The 17,185-nt window shown below is 39.2% G+C and overlaps 2 protein-coding genes across 5 annotated transcripts in view; both read left to right on the forward strand.

Annotated features, from left to right (window-relative positions):
* The window catches only part of rabgap1 (RAB GTPase activating protein 1), a 59,306-nt gene that overhangs the window by 21,098 nt on the left and 21,023 nt on the right, over window positions 1-17,185 (forward strand). For all 4 annotated transcript variants that reach the window (XM_087791298.1, XM_087791301.1, XM_087791300.1 and 1 more), the window contains 2 exons: window positions 2,585-2,735; window positions 16,838-16,951. In XM_087791298.1, coding sequence (XP_087647424.1) covers window positions 2,585-2,735; window positions 16,838-16,951 — 265 coding nt within the window. The remainder of the gene's footprint in view (window positions 1-2,584; window positions 2,736-16,837; window positions 16,952-17,185) is intronic.
* LOC148079652 (putative G protein-coupled receptor 21) lies at window positions 7,260-11,059 on the forward strand. Its single transcript, XM_087791295.1, has one exon. The coding sequence runs from the start codon at window positions 7,792-7,794 to the stop codon at window positions 9,004-9,006; it is 1,215 nt and encodes a 404-aa protein (XP_087647421.1). The 5' UTR covers window positions 7,260-7,791; the 3' UTR covers window positions 9,007-11,059.

Consider the following 17,185-nt stretch of genomic DNA (forward strand, 5'->3'; position numbering starts at 1 on the left):
TGTGAAATAATGTTACGACACATCTGCAGCTGTACAGTCTCTTTGTTCTGCAGTAGCTAACGGAAGATAAAAGGTTAAAGGGTTCGACCGACGGACATGGTTGAGGAGGTCACATACCTACCTATTGATGTCAATCTTGTGACACCCTGATGAGAACACATGACCTGTGGCATGATACCATGATGTCCATCATGACCTGCCCTCTGGTCAAAACGCACTCCCACCGTTTGCAGCTCCAAAAAGCACGGCAACACTTGATAACAAGCCAAAGTAGAACAGAATATTTAATAAATGTCCATAGATAGATAGATGGATACACTTTCATGGTTAGCCAGTGCTATTTGTTTTGTCCCTCTGTGTTGGAGATTGACAGCTCTGTAGAAGAGTTTCTGCTTAGTCGTTCATCTTGGTTTGACTATTGCACGACACCAATTTGTAAAATCTTACTTACAGTAAATCATTTATGGGAACTCCAGGAACAGGCCTACTTGTTTGTTAATAACTACATATCAGTTAAAACTAAAGTAAGGAACAATAAAAAGGTTATACATTCATTGAAAAAAAAAAAGATAAATCAAATATATCAGGAAGAATCTCAAGTCAGCTCTTAGAAATGTCAGCTTTATCTGATGACTCTAAGAAACTGTAACGGCGGTTATCGAAGCCTAAGATTGTTTTTGATGGCATTTAGCGAAACACAAGACCTGTGTCGTCAACCGCTAATGCATCATCTTTTCTCCCCCGGAGAAAAGCTTCGGTGTCCAAATAAATTAAGCCAAGAAAAGAATAATCATAAGATCATCATGCCGTCCACAGATTGCAGATTGTCCGCAAGTCTTGAATGCTTGTTTGTTCTGTGTGTTGCGCCTGTAGGAGGGGGATGGCGGGGGTGGTGTGATTAAACAGAGGTGCTGTGGTAGGGCAGGACTTGAAGGGAGGAAAGAGTGGAACAGAAAGTCTTTTACAGACCAATGCCCCTCAGCAGGCCTGCCATTACTTTCGTCACATGGACACAAGCCTCCACACCAGTATATACTTTTTTTTTTCTGAGCAGAAAATGCCATGTGTTGCATAACCTGGCACATGGCAAGTAAACAAATGTGACAAGGAAGGAGTGGAAATTAGAGTTATTATAAAAACGGATGATTTCCTTTATATGCCTTAACAGATACTTTAATGTAAAATATTCTGTTTAGTTAAATTAGTCTTCAAATAAAATGTTCATATTTATGCATATTTATGTTTCCTATACCCTGTCCCTATGTTTTGCATTTGAACAATTCATAACTTGACTTATCTTTGACTAATGTTAAATGTACATGCTTTAACATCACAGTTATGAAACTTAAAATTGAGATCCTAGTTTTAATGGAATCAAATCAGAAAAAAACTTTTGGCAAAATGTTCCTATTATAGGATTACTCATTACTAATCTCTCTTAACAATAAAGATTTTTAAAACCACACATTTTAATGGAAAATTACATGTAACTACTGTATATTTAACAACAACTATAAAAAAGTAATGTAGCTTTTTTTTTTTTTATACCTTCCAGTTAATGACTTTTGCGCTCTGGCTCTTAGTCGACCCCACATGCTAATATATGTAATGTATTATATATTGCTTACCAAAAATAACATCACAAATGCCTTTTTTTTTGTTGCACAAAACACTCAAAAATGTCGGTGTTGAGGTATATTGTAGTTTAATTGGGGCCTATTATTTATCATATGTAAGTGTTGAATATGAACAAAAAAGAGCTGGAAGATATGGCCGGCTACAGGGGTTAATCCCGGAGCTTCTACACATCAGGCCTCATTAAACGGACCCTGCAAAGACGGCACTTCCAGAGGATGCTGAGTCTGAACTGAGCTGCCGAGGAACGTTTACTACGGTACAATAAAGAGCGCATTAAAATAATGCTACACAGTCTAACAGGCATGCTGCAGAGGCTCATAAAAATGGCCAGTTAATTGTCTCTGCTCAAATTTTAAAAGAGCTTTCTCCAAGTACATTCTGGGAAGAAAATACACATTACATTACGATACACATTTGACGTTTGTTTTCTACGGAACTCAGAGACAGACTGATGAATATCTCTGCACACACAGACAGGAAAAGATTAATTCCCTCGGGAGTAGGATGTGGAGATACGCTTTCATTTATCAACTGAATCACATGATTTATGACTTATTCAATATCCGTCATTTCAGTATTTGACGTCCATTTTTTCATGTTTAAACGACTTTGAGTTCTGATTTGAGACTTGTTAATGTAGCACTCAGGGCTGAATGAGTTTGACTCCAATGCCAAGACTCGGATGGTTTGGATATATGATAATAAAACAATGAATGGAGTTTATGATGATAAAACCATTTATTCTACCAAGTTAATGGATGTATTCCTGGTGAGCAAATTATAAAATTGTTCATGACTACTACTGAATACAGCATTGGAAAAAAAAATGGAGTCACTTCAGACCAGATGAACTAAATAATTTACAACTTCTGACGATTTTTCTTAATAAAGAACCTTTGATCCTAAGTGACTAATTTCTGGACTTCTTTTCTCCCTCGTTCTATAGGCACCTAAACTTGTCAGTGCGTCCCAGGCAGCTGCCAGCTTTGGTGCGGAGTGGAATTCCTGAGGCTCTCCGTGGGGAAGTGTGGCAGCTGCTGGCAGGTTGCCATAACAACGACCACCAGGTAGAAGAGTACCGCACTCTGATCACCAAGGTAAGGTTGACCATTAAATCCTCTTTTTTTAAGCTCAACTCTGTTTTTCGGTACCGTTTTAAATTGAATGAACTCAATGGTTAGTAAATGCAGTCTACGTCACAGTCTTCAAGTCTTTCCGGGAATCTATCATAAACCAGGCACATTCTCTAGGCTTCAGTTTTTGACCAGTACTTGTATAAACTTTGACCCCTCAGAGACTTGAGTTGATTTCCAGGTGGTGACAAGATGTTGGGTCTTTTTCCTCTCCTTTTGCCTTTTTCTCCTTTTCCGTGTCTGTCTTTTTTCTGTCGTTGGCCAGTTCCTTCATCGCTCCCCTTATTTTTTTTTATTTTTAACCGTTCTGCCTCAGTTTTTTTGGTCGAGGCAATGCTGAATCAGAAAAACGTGAGTGGTATGACTGGAATTCCAACTTTAGCTCTGCCCAACAATAACTGTGGATCATGGAGCCACTGCATTGATGGACAGGATGCTGGAATTTATTGCATTCCAGGTTGTACGTCAGCCACGAAGTGTGTGGCGAACACGTGCAGGTTTATCAGAGGATTTATGTTTTTCTCTCCAACGAGACTGGAGAAGATGGCTAAAAATATCTGCATTTGCGAATATTTACTTGACGGGTCAGTTTTATCCTGATTTATAAGGCACTTGGTTTTTGATGTCTCTTAATTTCGATAGAATTTACTTATAATTAGTAAAGACATGTTCTATTGATGTTGTGAGATCAGGATATTTTCAAGTGTACGCTTCGTCCTAAGTCTTTGGAATTCACCGGCTCCCTTTTATCTGGACATTATGTTCATCTACGTATCTTGGTACGCCCTGCTGAATGGAGCGGACTCATGCTCTTGTAATGTAACCCATTCTTTCCCTTTGAATTCCCTGATACAAGAGCACACGCTGCCAAGTACTGGACGTACCCGTCCATGTCTGAATGCTGACTAATTAACATGCCACCACGAGACAATACACTGATTAGACGCTTGTGGTCATGACCCACATTCTGTATTAGCTTTATCAAGGGAAACATTTGAGTAACATGGACCGAAGGGGTTACTAAGTTTGGAGAAACCATGTTTTAGTTTTGGCGGTAAGCTGGCTCTCTTCCAGCTTCACAAAGAAATGTGGAACCCAAGATACAACTCAAGGTATAGATGCATAAGTGTCGAAAAAACATGAGCCTAACCTTTAATAAACGGTGTGCTGAGCACACTTAAAGACGTGTACAGTAGGTATATGTAGACAAACACACACAAACATTTGCAGTGGCACACATACATGACACTCCCTGGATAAGCGACCAGACCGCATAGACACACACACACACACTTTAGTCAAAAATTAGCCTGTTTTAAGCCTTTGAATCCAGGTTTACCTTAAGTTGCAGCAATAACCCTGGTGACAAATATTATAATCATGTTGAATTTAATCTTTCCCAGTGCTTGACATATTTAGTCTTGGAAAATTGGATCCTCTGTGCTCTTGTTATCTCTCTAGGCATGATCACAAGATGTGTTCAACCTCTGCTTTGTTTTAATTCTCAGTACCGTGACGAGGTTCTTTCATAAGAAAACATGTGAACCCATGGTAGTCAAAAGATTTGTTTACGGATTACGGATATTCAGATTTGTATTTCTTGCAAACAATTAATTTATTTTATAAAAATATATATAATGTTTTTTTTTTGTAATTTTTTAATTCCTTTTTTGTTGCACATTTAACACCCTAACAGTTTATTCACTTGTTTGTCTGTTGCCAAAACAATAAGAATTCCTTAGTGAAGTGAGATTTTGATAGAATTGGTGCAAGAAAATGGTGATTAATTCCTCCTGGCTTCATTCAGAACTAACAAGCATTTTTTGGGGGGTTGCTTATGCTGTTTCTAATGTCTGTAATGTTTTTGAAACTGCATCCGGAGCATGAAACTCAATTGAAGTTAATTGAGGAAGGCTTTTTTTTCAGACAAAGAATAAACAGAAGGTGTTTCTTGCCATTTTGTTTGAGCAGCTGGTTTACAATATTGACAAATGGGGAGGACCTCCACATGTGGGCCCATGTTTGGAACAGTGCTAAGGTGACCCACTTTTTTGTTTGACAAGAAAACATTATTATACATCAGTTTTAAAAGTTTTTCTTAAATATTTTCAATGTTAAGAGTCAAGCATTGATTGTGATTTCAACATAATGCTCAACACTTGTTCTAGAAGTTCTAGATCTTTTTCATAATTTGTTCTTGACTCTCTCAGCTCATTTCATATCTCCGTGTGTTTGCAGAGTCATATCTGTTGTCTCTTATCGTTTCTATTTTCAGAGTTCTTATCATTTCAATTACTTCAAGAAACCCGCATGCAAGACATTAAGCTGGAACAAGAGCCTGCTTATGGTACACATGTGTGTGTTGTGAGAAAAAAAAAGAAATCTTTTTCTGTTTTAGAAAAGCATCTTAATTTGTTTTGGTCAAATAACTCATTTGACGTTATTAACCTAAAACTACGTATGCACTAAAACAAACATTTGTTTTCGTTACATTTTTTAAAATATGTGCCACCAGATGAAAATAATTTAGTCATCGTCTGAAGCCTTTGTTGTCATCTTACGATCCTCTTTCAACTCACATTTGGGTTCATAAAGTTTGAATTATACCAATGAGGATGTGGTCTAAAGTTATTTTTTCCACCAGAGCCTCGAGAATAGACGTGCTGCCTGTCCTAGAATGACATGGTTAAGGAGTAAATAAAAATGAGTGTCTCCACCATCTGCAGATGGATGTCTGATTAAAAAGAAAAATGATTGTGTTGACGGGCTCTATTTTTGTAACCAGTGATGATGACATACAATTGTAATCAACTCAACACAACATGATGATACACAGTAGACAAAAGTTATTATCAGTAACAGAGAACTGATCAGCAGTTTTCTTGTCCTGCTCTGAAGTTTAATTAACAGCTAAGGGATTACTTTTTGAAACCTCCGATAGAAACCTGGACAGACTTTTTGCCCTGTTGTATTTCTATCTTCGTCGATCTCCTACAGACACCATTGTTGGGGGGTTTCTGTTCCTTCAACTCCCTTCTTTTTCTTCTTCTTCTCCTCCTCGGTCGTCTATTTTTAGCTCCTCGTGCGGTGGGCTGAGGGGATGCATGAAAGCACAAGAGTGCCGGCTGGAAAAGGTGCAGCCTGGTGTGCGATGAGTGTTCAGGTCTCTATCCTGCTGTACAAGACGATGTGCAGCATTAAGCCTTCCAGCAATTGCTACTTATTTCAGTACCGTGTGCCCCGCAAACACATGCAATCATTAGATCGTAAACCCCTGAATTTATAGTTTTATAAGCCCTTGAAAAAAGTTGGAGCAGGAGAGTCCAACATAAAGGTAAACATGAAAAAAATGTCAGCCCCAAAAAACAGAAGTCGTCTTGTCTTTGGAAACTCCATTTTGTTTTATAATTGACCTAGTAAAATTCAGAGCAATGATCCGCAAGAGTAATTTATATAAAAAAAGCAAGATTCCATGAAGTCTGTTTAATAAATATTGTAACAAATACATTTCCTCAGGTCTGGATTTAACACATAATGGCTGACAAAAATGTAACCTCTTCTAAGCATATACTACCTCCTATTACTGTATATTGCTGCTTTTATTCCCTACCTTGCTAGCCCATTTTATTTCCCTCTAAGGGAGAATATGTATCTCCACTCACAAAAGCACATCTCAAATGTGCCATTGATAAATGTTTAAACACTGAAAATATAATTAAATCCCGTCAAACTGTCTTAAACAATAAGAATTTGGCTCAAATAAGCTACCAGAATGTCCAAAACTTATACGTTTTATCTTTGTTTATGTGAGAAAGAAAGGAAAAACCTGGGTAGTGCTGCCAGCAACTTCTGGTAAAAAGTTCTGGATGATTTATCCGTCAGTACTGGACAGTGCAAGGAAGGATCAAAACATGTCTTGACAGAGACTTCTTGTTTGTTTTTTAAGTCTCTCTGGAAACAATGTTTGCAATACTAAACGGAACCTTTCTTCACATATTTGTTTCATTCCTCCTTTGGTCTATTTATCATCTCGAGTCTCCGGCAAATAGGCACCTGCCAGTTAGCGGTCGGCAGGTGGTTTATAATTTCCAGAGGAAAAAAAAAAGTGATTTACTCTCAAGTATTCATCAAACTCGTTCTTGCTGCGCTCAGAAGTTTGTGTCTGTACTCTTATCCACCCCTTTTTTGTGAAAAAAAGTTTGTGTTTCTTTTTGAAGAAGGGCAAAAACAAAACAATACTTAGGATGTTGAATATATTCAGGTGTAACACAAAGCATTTTAAAAGAAAACATATTTAGAATTGTATCTTCAGGACTCCTCAGGAAGCTCTGGCACTAGGACTGGGGAGGGCCTGGGAGGTTGTGAAGGAGGCAGCCTCGTGCCATTGCATTTAATCATTGGTTGGAGCCACAGGGGTGGGGAGGGGCCTCTGTGTTGCTGTTTCTGTACAGAGAAAGGCAGGGGGAGAGTGAGAGATACAGTACAGGAGGATAAATGAACAGAGGGGGTTCTCCCAGCGTCGGAATTCCTGCATTTCCACTCCAGACATAGTTGCTTCTTCTTCGCTTTGGAATACCATCTGAGGTGTGTTTATAAACGCAAGTCACCCTCACTGCTACCTTCATTCTCTGGACCAGACACAAGCGGAGACAAGTGGAGAGTGAGGTCTAAGACCGGGGAAGCGGCAAAAAGAACGGACAAGGTTGTTTTGTTTTTTTTCCCTTTGGAGAATTATCGTCATTAACTCACCTTGGAAGTTTCTGGGCGAAGAAACGGACGATGATGACACGAATCTTCAAGTTGTAATCGGATGGCACTTCATTCGTATCCAGAGCTGTTGTCAGATTGAGTGAATGCTTCAACCCTTCTTTTGGAATTAACGTCCTGTACGACATGGAGCTTTTCATTGGGACTCATTTTTTCTAAGGTGGTTGATCATAACCACGTTTTTTCACAAGGCATCGTCCTTGGCTTCGTAGTACCCTTGAATGGCCCTTCAGACGTACATCTGCATACAACGATGAATTCCTCTCTGGATGGACTGAACCGCTCCGCTGATTCTTCTCCATTTTGCCTTCTTGAAATTGGCTATTCCCAAATATTTACCACCTGCCTCCTTGAAGTCTCCATCATACTGCTGCTGTCTGTCCTCATCATTTCAGGTAATCTGGTGGTCATTTTCGTGTTCCACTGCGCGCCACTGTTAAGCCAGCACACCACGAGTGCGTTCATTCAGACCATGGCGTACGCGGATCTGCTGGTGGGAGTCAGCTGTCTTTTCCCCTCCTTGTCCCTCCTTCATCACCTCCAGGGCCTGGACCCCAAACTCACCTGCCAGGTGTTTGGATACATGGTATCCGTTTTGAAATCGGTCTCCATGGCGTCGCTAGCGTGCGTGAGCGTGGACCGGTACATCGCCATCACGCAACCTCTGACCTACACAACCCTAGTGACACCGTGTCGTGTGCGCTGCTGCATCGCCCTCATCTGGCTGTACTCCGCTCTGGTGTTCCTGCCCTCCTTCCTGGGATGGGGCAAACCTGGCTACCACGGAGACGTGGTGGAATGGTGCGCCGTGGAGTGGAAGACCAGTCCCGTCTTCACAACCTTCATCGTGGCGCTGCTGTACGCCCCGGCGGCCCTTACTGTCTGCTTCACTTACGCAAACATTTTCAAAATATGCCGACACCATACCCGGGAGATCAGTGAGAGGCATGCCCGGTACCGTCCTCAACTGCAAGGACCGGGATTGACAGCGGGCGCTGTGATCAAGGACAACTCTGCATTGGAGCAAGGACAGTTGCCGCAATTACTTCTATCACAAAAACTCCAGCAGCATCAACAATTCCACCAGCCGTCGTCGTACCCGGACAAGCGCTATGCTATGGTGTTGTTCCGAATCACCAGCGTCTTTTACATTCTCTGGCTGCCCTACATCGTCTACTTTCTGTTGGAAAGCGGAGGCATCTTTCACCACCCCGCCGTGTCGTTCATCACCACATGGCTGGCCATCAGCAACAGCTTCTGCAACTGTCTCATCTACAGTCTCTCCAACTCTGCCTTCAGGAAGGGCCTCAAACGCCTCTGTTCTTTTTGTTTACAAAGCAGCGGCACTGGATTTGGAGTCAAGAACACCAAAAAGGCTTTTGTCGGTTCCATCGAAAAAGGTTGCGCGAGGCCCGGGTGTGGCTATGACCATAAAGATTTTGGATTTGGCACAACATGCCATGTGTAAAATACATATTCTTTTGCCACTAAGGCATCTGACCTTGTCCAAATTTCCTGTTGTTGTGGTGAAATACTTCCACTGTAAGATGAAAATTGCTCTTCAGAAATGAAAGGAGCCGTTGATCTGCTGCTGCCGTGTCTACTGCTCCCGGAGGTTACACAGGCGCACATGCCATGTCTGGCAGGAATGGACAAAAGCAGTCAAGTGTGAAATAATGAAGGATACACAAGCTTGTGTTGGATAATCCTGGCAGATGACACGCAGACATGTGTAGGACACTGAGCTTGTCATTTAGCATTTATTTGAAATCAACTGTTAACTTATTCTGCTGAATTATGACATTTCTCTGTTGCTGAAATATTTTTACAAGGACTGTTGTGTGAGGCTCAAAGTGCAGTATGGGATACAATATGACCTCCGTTTGCTGGCACATTATTAACATAGTGTCTTTTAAATGCACAACAAAAAGGTATGGATGTTTTAATGCAGACAAACTGACGTTTATTGAGCTACCAACCATGTCTTATAAAGCCTATAATTGAATTAATACTTTCATATTCATGGACCAATTACACTTTTGGACTGACAAATAATGATTGTGGGGTTTACAAACTGTTTTAAATGTTTCATGAGCAGGCATGTTCTCACTGCAATATCTTAAATAGATTATTTTTGTTGTTGTTAAAGATCCAATAGTTTTATTTCAGTTAAAGGTAAAATACATTTTCTTATATGATTACATGTGACGGCTTTTCTTTGTATAGGAGATAAAATTGTCCAACTTTAAATCAAAAAAACGTTTTAAAAAAAAAAGGCAACTTCTGACTGTTAAATTCTATAACTTGTCTAGTTTAAGACATGTTGAAAAAGCACAACTGCTGGAGGATGGCATGCAAACTAGTCAAATAAACAGTGAGTCAGTCGAACAAACTAACCTCTGTGCAGCACGTTGAACAGACTCTGACCTCTCACCTTCCAGATCATCTGCTTTTGTCATCATGTCTTCATCTGCATTTTCACTCCGACAAAATGTTTAAGACAAAAAAAATACTTTAAAGAACCAAACACGAGGTGTAAATATTTATTGCTGGAAGTGAATCATGAGTTTTGTTTCTTAAGCTTTATGTACTTTGAACCAAAGACTACAGAATAACATTGATGTTTCGGGGGGTTTGTAGAACTTGATATACAAATCCAAAATGTAGGCTTTCATTGAACAGTACGAAAGGGCTATTGGACTGTTTGTAGTCATTATTTAACAGACTGTTAATTGGGTCCATGTGCACAAATGGATATCAGCCAACATTGATCGCATATTCAATCATCATTTACAAGTTGTGAACTTCAGTAGGTTCATTAAAAGGCGGTCGTTTTCAGCTGGTAGATTTTTTTTATTTACTGCAAAGTGGCGATGAGTTGCAGAATTAACTGGTTTATCCGAGAAGCTTTTTTAATGTGACCATCTTTTAAACCTCACTGTTGAGATTTCCCTGAAGTGTACTGTATTTTGTCAGACTTCTCTTTAATGGAGTCGGGTAGAGTTGCTCATTGTATTTAGCTTGTTTGGCTGCTATCTGTGAAACAGTGCCAAATGTTGTAAATTGATCACTTTAAAAAAATGGCATACTGAATGTTTTCATAATTTCGTTTTTGTACTGACGTGTTTTGTGTCTCCGTCATAGTCCTCTGGCACATTGGTAGCATTACCAGCATGCAGCCCCCATTAAAATATGTTTTTAAATGCACTTTATGATTGTATTTATTTGTTTAAGTGTTGTACTCTCAACAGTTTCTACAGTCTTTCCTCCATGTGATAATTTCCCACATCACTTATATACATCTATTCCAGGAGTGGCAAGATTTAGTGCAAAACGTTTTGGGATATTAGTAAACCAAATGTGCTCGCAATGGTATGCAGGCACAGATGGTAACCATTGCATTTTCTGTGTCTATCTGCTCTCTTCTTTCCAAGGTAACCATACCACTTGTTTTTCCAATAGATACATGAAGAAATATCTTGCTACTATTAAACACGTTGTTGTGAAGTTATGTAACATAAACAAAGTTGGATACAACAAATCTAAATGTTGATGGTCAATACAAGTAACGTTGTGGTCACGAGGGCTGTCTGATACTAATAAAGTATTTCAAAATGTCATGTTGGTGTTATATATTTTTTTAAATCAAAAGTACATTTTGTTTCTATAATTCCTCTATTGAGTTGCTGATCTGCAGTGGTCAGTACCTATCCAGTTTTGAAAAAAATAAATGGTGGATTGAAGTAGTATTGAGTCAAATTACTTTCATCATTAATTGTGCAAAACTTATAAATGTGTTATAAGTCTTATTAATAAGGCACTTGTGAATATATATGGATGTCTAAATTCCACTTGGACATTCAGGTAACAGGGGTTTTCACATCCAACATGGAGGATACCAAGAGCTGGACCAGGATTTGTATATTATTTGCTGGTTGGAATCTATTTAATTGAAATAACTGTACTGAACGTTTCACAGGAGTGTTAACTCCCTTTACTTTGAAATGATTATGTAATATTACCTTAAAAACATAAATGATGGAAATGGTTAGCTGGAGAGTATTTGAAAATATTGTAACATATTCCTAGTATGTTTTTCATCGCTGTCATTTGCTTGTCGACTTCTGCACTGAGGTGATAATCGGAAAGTGGGTCAGGATAAAAATAATAAAAATGTAATGGTATCCACCACTGCTGTGATGATTCAGCACAATAATGGGGTTTCTGATTGAGCTTCATCCTAACGAATGCAAAAGCAAATGTGATCTATTGTGGTTAAAAGACACTGAGTTTGCCAAATACTTTACACAGAGGTTTGTTTCAAAGAAATTTACCGATTGTAAGTTACATGGGAATGTTTCTGCAGTGAGCGGGTCTCCAAGATGAATTATTTGTGTTAAGAGAAATGCACATTTATCTTGGCAAGCTTCAGAAACGTATAAGAACAATGGAGAAATACATCACACATCAAATACATACATTTATCCCTTTCCCAGAATACGGGAATGTTGGCACTCTTCAGTGTTACTGAGTGAGTTAACAAACCTTTTTTTTTTCTTTTTAAAGGGGTGAGAATCTCCAAGTCTAAGACCCTGGTTAAAAATACGACGTTTTAATAGCGCTTGGTCTTGCTCAAGAGCAATTTAAGACTGGAGCAGATCATTGGAACAGCAGGGGTGTTGGTTTGATTTGCTTAAGAATTAGATTTTCACTAATTTTAAATGTCACTGGGATACAAACTTTGCCAAAAAACCTATAAAAACATTCCCCTGTGGCCTACATTAACCCTTGTTTTAGCCCAGGTTCAAGGTGACCAGAAGACATAAAAAAAACAAATGTGTTGTTAAATGTGAAATGTTCACCTTGACCCAGAGGCAACACAAAAGATTACCTCAAACACATTTGTTTCCGGGCCTTCAGGTCAACTTGACCCTGAGATAACACAAGGGTGTCCAGCTTTTAAATGACCACAGTCTCTCTGTGAATCATGTCCTCTGTATCCTTAGTTTAAACTTGTGTTTGGTGAATCCATGATGAAACTGTCGTCCTCATATTTCACAGTATTGAGACTAAACTTAGTGGACCTGGGACTGAATCAACTTGTAATAAAAAAAAATGCTACTTACTACACCAGTAATCGAAAGCAGAGTTGATGGAGCAATATTTCCATTACGCTTGAAAATAAACCCCCTCATACAGTGTTGGCAGAACAACAGCTTGACATTTGAGTGTTTCTGTTGACTCAGAAATATTGGGGACATAAACAATAGAAACCTTGCTGCTCAAGAGACTTGAAGTCTCACCCTTGATTTCAAACTGAACAATACTGTTCTACTTGTCTCAATAACTGTCATGTTTCAGGGGGGCATTTCCAATGTGGTCAATATAAAATATATGAACCATTCATTGTAGCTTACTGTGTAATAGAAATAAGTTGGCTGGAAAACTCAATAGGAATGGGTTTAAAAAATGGGTCAACAAAAGATAAACACTGTTGTTTGAGGTCACCACAGTAGTCCAGTCACATGCCCAGTTTGGCAAAAGTTGAATATCGCTCTTCTTACGACCCAATTCCAAGTGTTGCCAGTATTTTTGCGGAATGTGAACTCTGGACCGTCCACCAGACAGAGCCTGCACAAAGATATTTGGGCTGGGAATATCAAGGCTTTCTGAGGATTGTCCCTGTTGGCTTTCCAGATCTGCCATTCTCAAGGGAGCACACGAGGAGTCAAGACAAATAGAAACTTGAGCAAGTCGTGGGCGATGTGTGGCATTTCTCTAGTGCGATACTACATTTAATTCTAAGGGCTGAATTTGTTTTTTCTTTATTTCTAGAGTTTTGTGACTATTTGTTATCCTTTTATATAGTTTAAAAAAAAAAAAATACGGCTACTACAGCTTTGGATATTTACATTTAAATGAACAAACAATACAAATATTATTATACTAAGTCTGTGTTACTTCAGCATATTTCCAAGGGTTTTCCGTTTTTTGTGCATTTTTATTGCACTTGTTTTCTTGCCCTTTCCAAAATGTTAGTGCCTTCTTAAGGGTTTTATTTATTTAAAAATCAACAAGGACTGGTTAATCATTCAATTAAAATTTGGAACAAGTTCATCCATGACTGGATTTTAAATGTTGGAAGGGGGGGGGGATACTTATGTCTATATTTACCTCTTTCTTTGTCACGTTAACTGGCCCTCACACTTCCGACCATGCCTTGTTTCCTCCGTCCTCTCACGCTACGCTCACTCCGAACCTCAATTTAACCAAACTCGCAGAGAAGGAGGAAACTAATTGGCCATTATGTCGGAGGTCTTTGTGCCTTTTCTCAGCACTTGAGATAAGTCGGGCTAAGTGCTGCTGCTAGTATAAACACAGATTCTTATCATTTGAGATACTGTAGGGAAGTCTAATGGAACAGTGCAGGGTATGGTAAAAACTTGTGTTTGAAGAAACTTCAGTGTCTTTAAACTGAAGTATCTTCACACACAAAGCCTCTGTTTATGAATAGCAAAGATAAAAATCATAAACTCACACATGCTAAATGTAGTATTATTATAGCAACAACCCAACTGATCAAGAAAATGCATGTCATCATGATTGTTATAAACACGGTTACAATTATTATTTTGGTGCTGAAAAAGTGTTCCTAACATTATCCCCCTTACCTTTGACCTTTCTCATTGAGGCTAACACTTATTATTATTATTATTTCAGAGTCAGACATACCTGAACATTATATACGTTTTTTTCTTTTTAGATGAAACATTGAGTTTGTAGTCAACAAGTCTTTGTTTGGAATCTGGTCAGTTTCGCCCAAAAATCAATAGCCCAGCCCCTCACAGTTTTCCTACTAATACATTCCGAATATTTGTCTTATTTCTCAACCATGTGCTGAAACTCGAGGAACAGAATAAGTGTGTTCGAATGCTTCTGTAAGCAACATCGTGACTCGGGTGATGCAACACAATGTTGTCGAGAAGGAGACGACCCAAACAAAGGCTGTTCAGAAATCTTTAAATCTGTGACCCTGTGGCTCATTTCCATTTCAATTGGCGTGTAGATTATATCAATGAATTCTCTGCTTTTATGGAACCAATTTCACACCCATCAGTCGGGAACATATCGGAATTTATTGTCGGGTTACTTAAAGTTCGGGTTATTATTTAAGGCGCCGACCGTTGTGATTGCAACATTGCTCGAAATCCAACGTGGATTTCAGCAGGTGATCAGAAATACTTGAACTTAAACGTCTATCAGCCTCCGTCACACACAAGGAACCTCCAGTCATTGTACGACTGGTGGGTGGTCAGGGCGGCAGGAATGCCTCCATTCATCCCCATTAGCTCAGCTGTAGCCATTCGTTCTTCCTGTGTTTCTTCTTGTGCGTACATTATTTTTGTTCTTTGTTCTTCCTCTATGGAAGTGACTGCGGAGCTTGTGATGAAAAGAGAAGGAAAAGCAGGTTAAAATCAACAACAACATGCTTGGGGAAAGAAATGAAAATAGAAAAAAATCCATTGGAAACCCATTAGCTCTCCGGAGTGAGAATATGATTGCTGGTTATTTATTCTGCTCCCTACAATTATTGCGTCGCTGAGCCCGTTTGTTTATTCAGCACGAGTTTGGCACAGTGTTATCTTTCCTTGAATGGCATCCCTTCTCTGCTCCTGCCGACCATCTCATTATCCACCGATCGTGTGAGAGCAGGTTCCCAGCATCAGGCTTCAAAGGGCGGCCAAAACACAATTCTGCTGAAAAGGCAAAATGAATGTCCTTTTTTTTTCTTTACACCAAAATAAAATGGATAAACAAGATACATTTTCTTGTTTGTCGCACAACAAGTTTGAGTTCCTGAGAAGCTGAATACTTTGATGGTCAATAATTGACGGCCATTCATCTCTGGAAAAACTAAGCACGTTTTTTTTTAACCAATTTATTACACTCTGTTAGCTTTGTCATCGCAGTGAAGGGGGAACCCCCAGAATGTGAGTGGCCCCCAGGACGGTTTAACTATACGTTTGTCGTTCTGGCACGTGATTATTAGTTTCATCAGAACTGCAAACTGATTCAGGAAACATTGGGTATATTGTGATTAGATGAGCATCCTATTATGATTATTTATTCATTTGCCCAAAAACCTCTATGCTGGTGTGTATATGTATGCCCTGGTACCTCCAGGTACCGGTCCTAAAGTTTTCGGAACCAGAATACACAGTAAAATAAAATAAATGGTTTAATTTCTGTTGTGTTAATTATTTCTGCCCTGGCTGTGTTTTATTTTGAAAATAATAGTCATATTGCATGTGACTCTTAACATCTCAAGACGCTATTAGAGTTTACCCAAAAAACAACTAGTAAAAATGAGAAAAACCTAACCTCTATTGGCCCGCACGTTTGAATGAATCCACCTCTCAATAACTACTTTAAGTTCAAATGAGCACAACATCAGTGCATTATATCAAAAATCACTCCGATTACAGTCTGTGTGGTTTCCATGGCCACAACTCACAGGCTCTGCATCGAAACTTAGTAACACAACAACACACAAAGGAAAAACAACAGCTAGAATTTAATCAGCAGCTACGTCACGTTGAGAGTCTCGAATATATCAATGATCGACGCACAACAGCCCAGACCAAAGCGTCAGCAGCATCTCTGACGCCCGAGAATGAGAATCGATGAAATCAACCAGAATAAATGTCTCTAGTTAGGAAACAAAATCCAAGTCTCATTAAACTGCAGCGACACACACACACACACACACACACACACACACACACACACACACACACACACACACACACACACACACACACACACACACACACACACACACACCACATCGCGCTGCAGCCACACAGACACTGAAGCATGCCCAGCTTTTCTTGAATAGTCCATCTTCTTGAAAATGTCTTTGCAAGTATATCCGCGACCAGGTCAAGCTCTTCAGCCATTGTGTTCAAACAAACAGCGAAATTAAGCTAAATCAAAGTTTCAGCTCCATGTGACTGGTCTCGGTGCTATCCAATCAGAGGACATGAACTGCCAACACGCTGACGTTGATGTCGCCAACTCGCTGCAAAAACACAACACATTTTTTTTTTAACTTTGTTAGATTTTCAATCACCATTCCAACTTTAAGTTGCAAATGAACAATAATTTGATATATTTTTGACTGCGATGTTCAATAACCTTATGTACTAAAACAGATTTTTGTTCATGTCTTACTTTTATATATTTTAAAAAGCATTTGATTCTATTCTGTACTCTAATCAAACCCTTCTTTCTTCCAGGAGTCACCTCAGGACAGCGCCATCACCAGGGACATCAACAGAACATTCCCAGCTCACGACTATTTCAAAGACACTGGGGGAGACGGTCAAGACTCTCTTTATAAGATTTGCAAGGTACAGTTGAAATTTGGTTTAAACATTACCATACAATTATTATTTTTTTTTTTTAAAGAAAAATCATCAAGCAGTTTTAATGATTAAATCTGTCACTAAATCATATTTTAGTGTCAGAAAATCAGACGCAACGGACTGTGGTTTGTATTTAATTTAACTCAGGGGCCTTGTCAAATCTTGTGATTGCTCTGAGGGGCCAACAAGACAAAGAAACAAGGGATGTGGCCCACATGT

This window comes from Callionymus lyra, chromosome 5, assembly GCF_982586985.1.
Source record: "Callionymus lyra chromosome 5, fCalLyr1.hap1.1, whole genome shotgun sequence".
Classification (NCBI taxonomy): domain Eukaryota; kingdom Metazoa; phylum Chordata; class Actinopteri; order Syngnathiformes; family Callionymidae; genus Callionymus; species Callionymus lyra.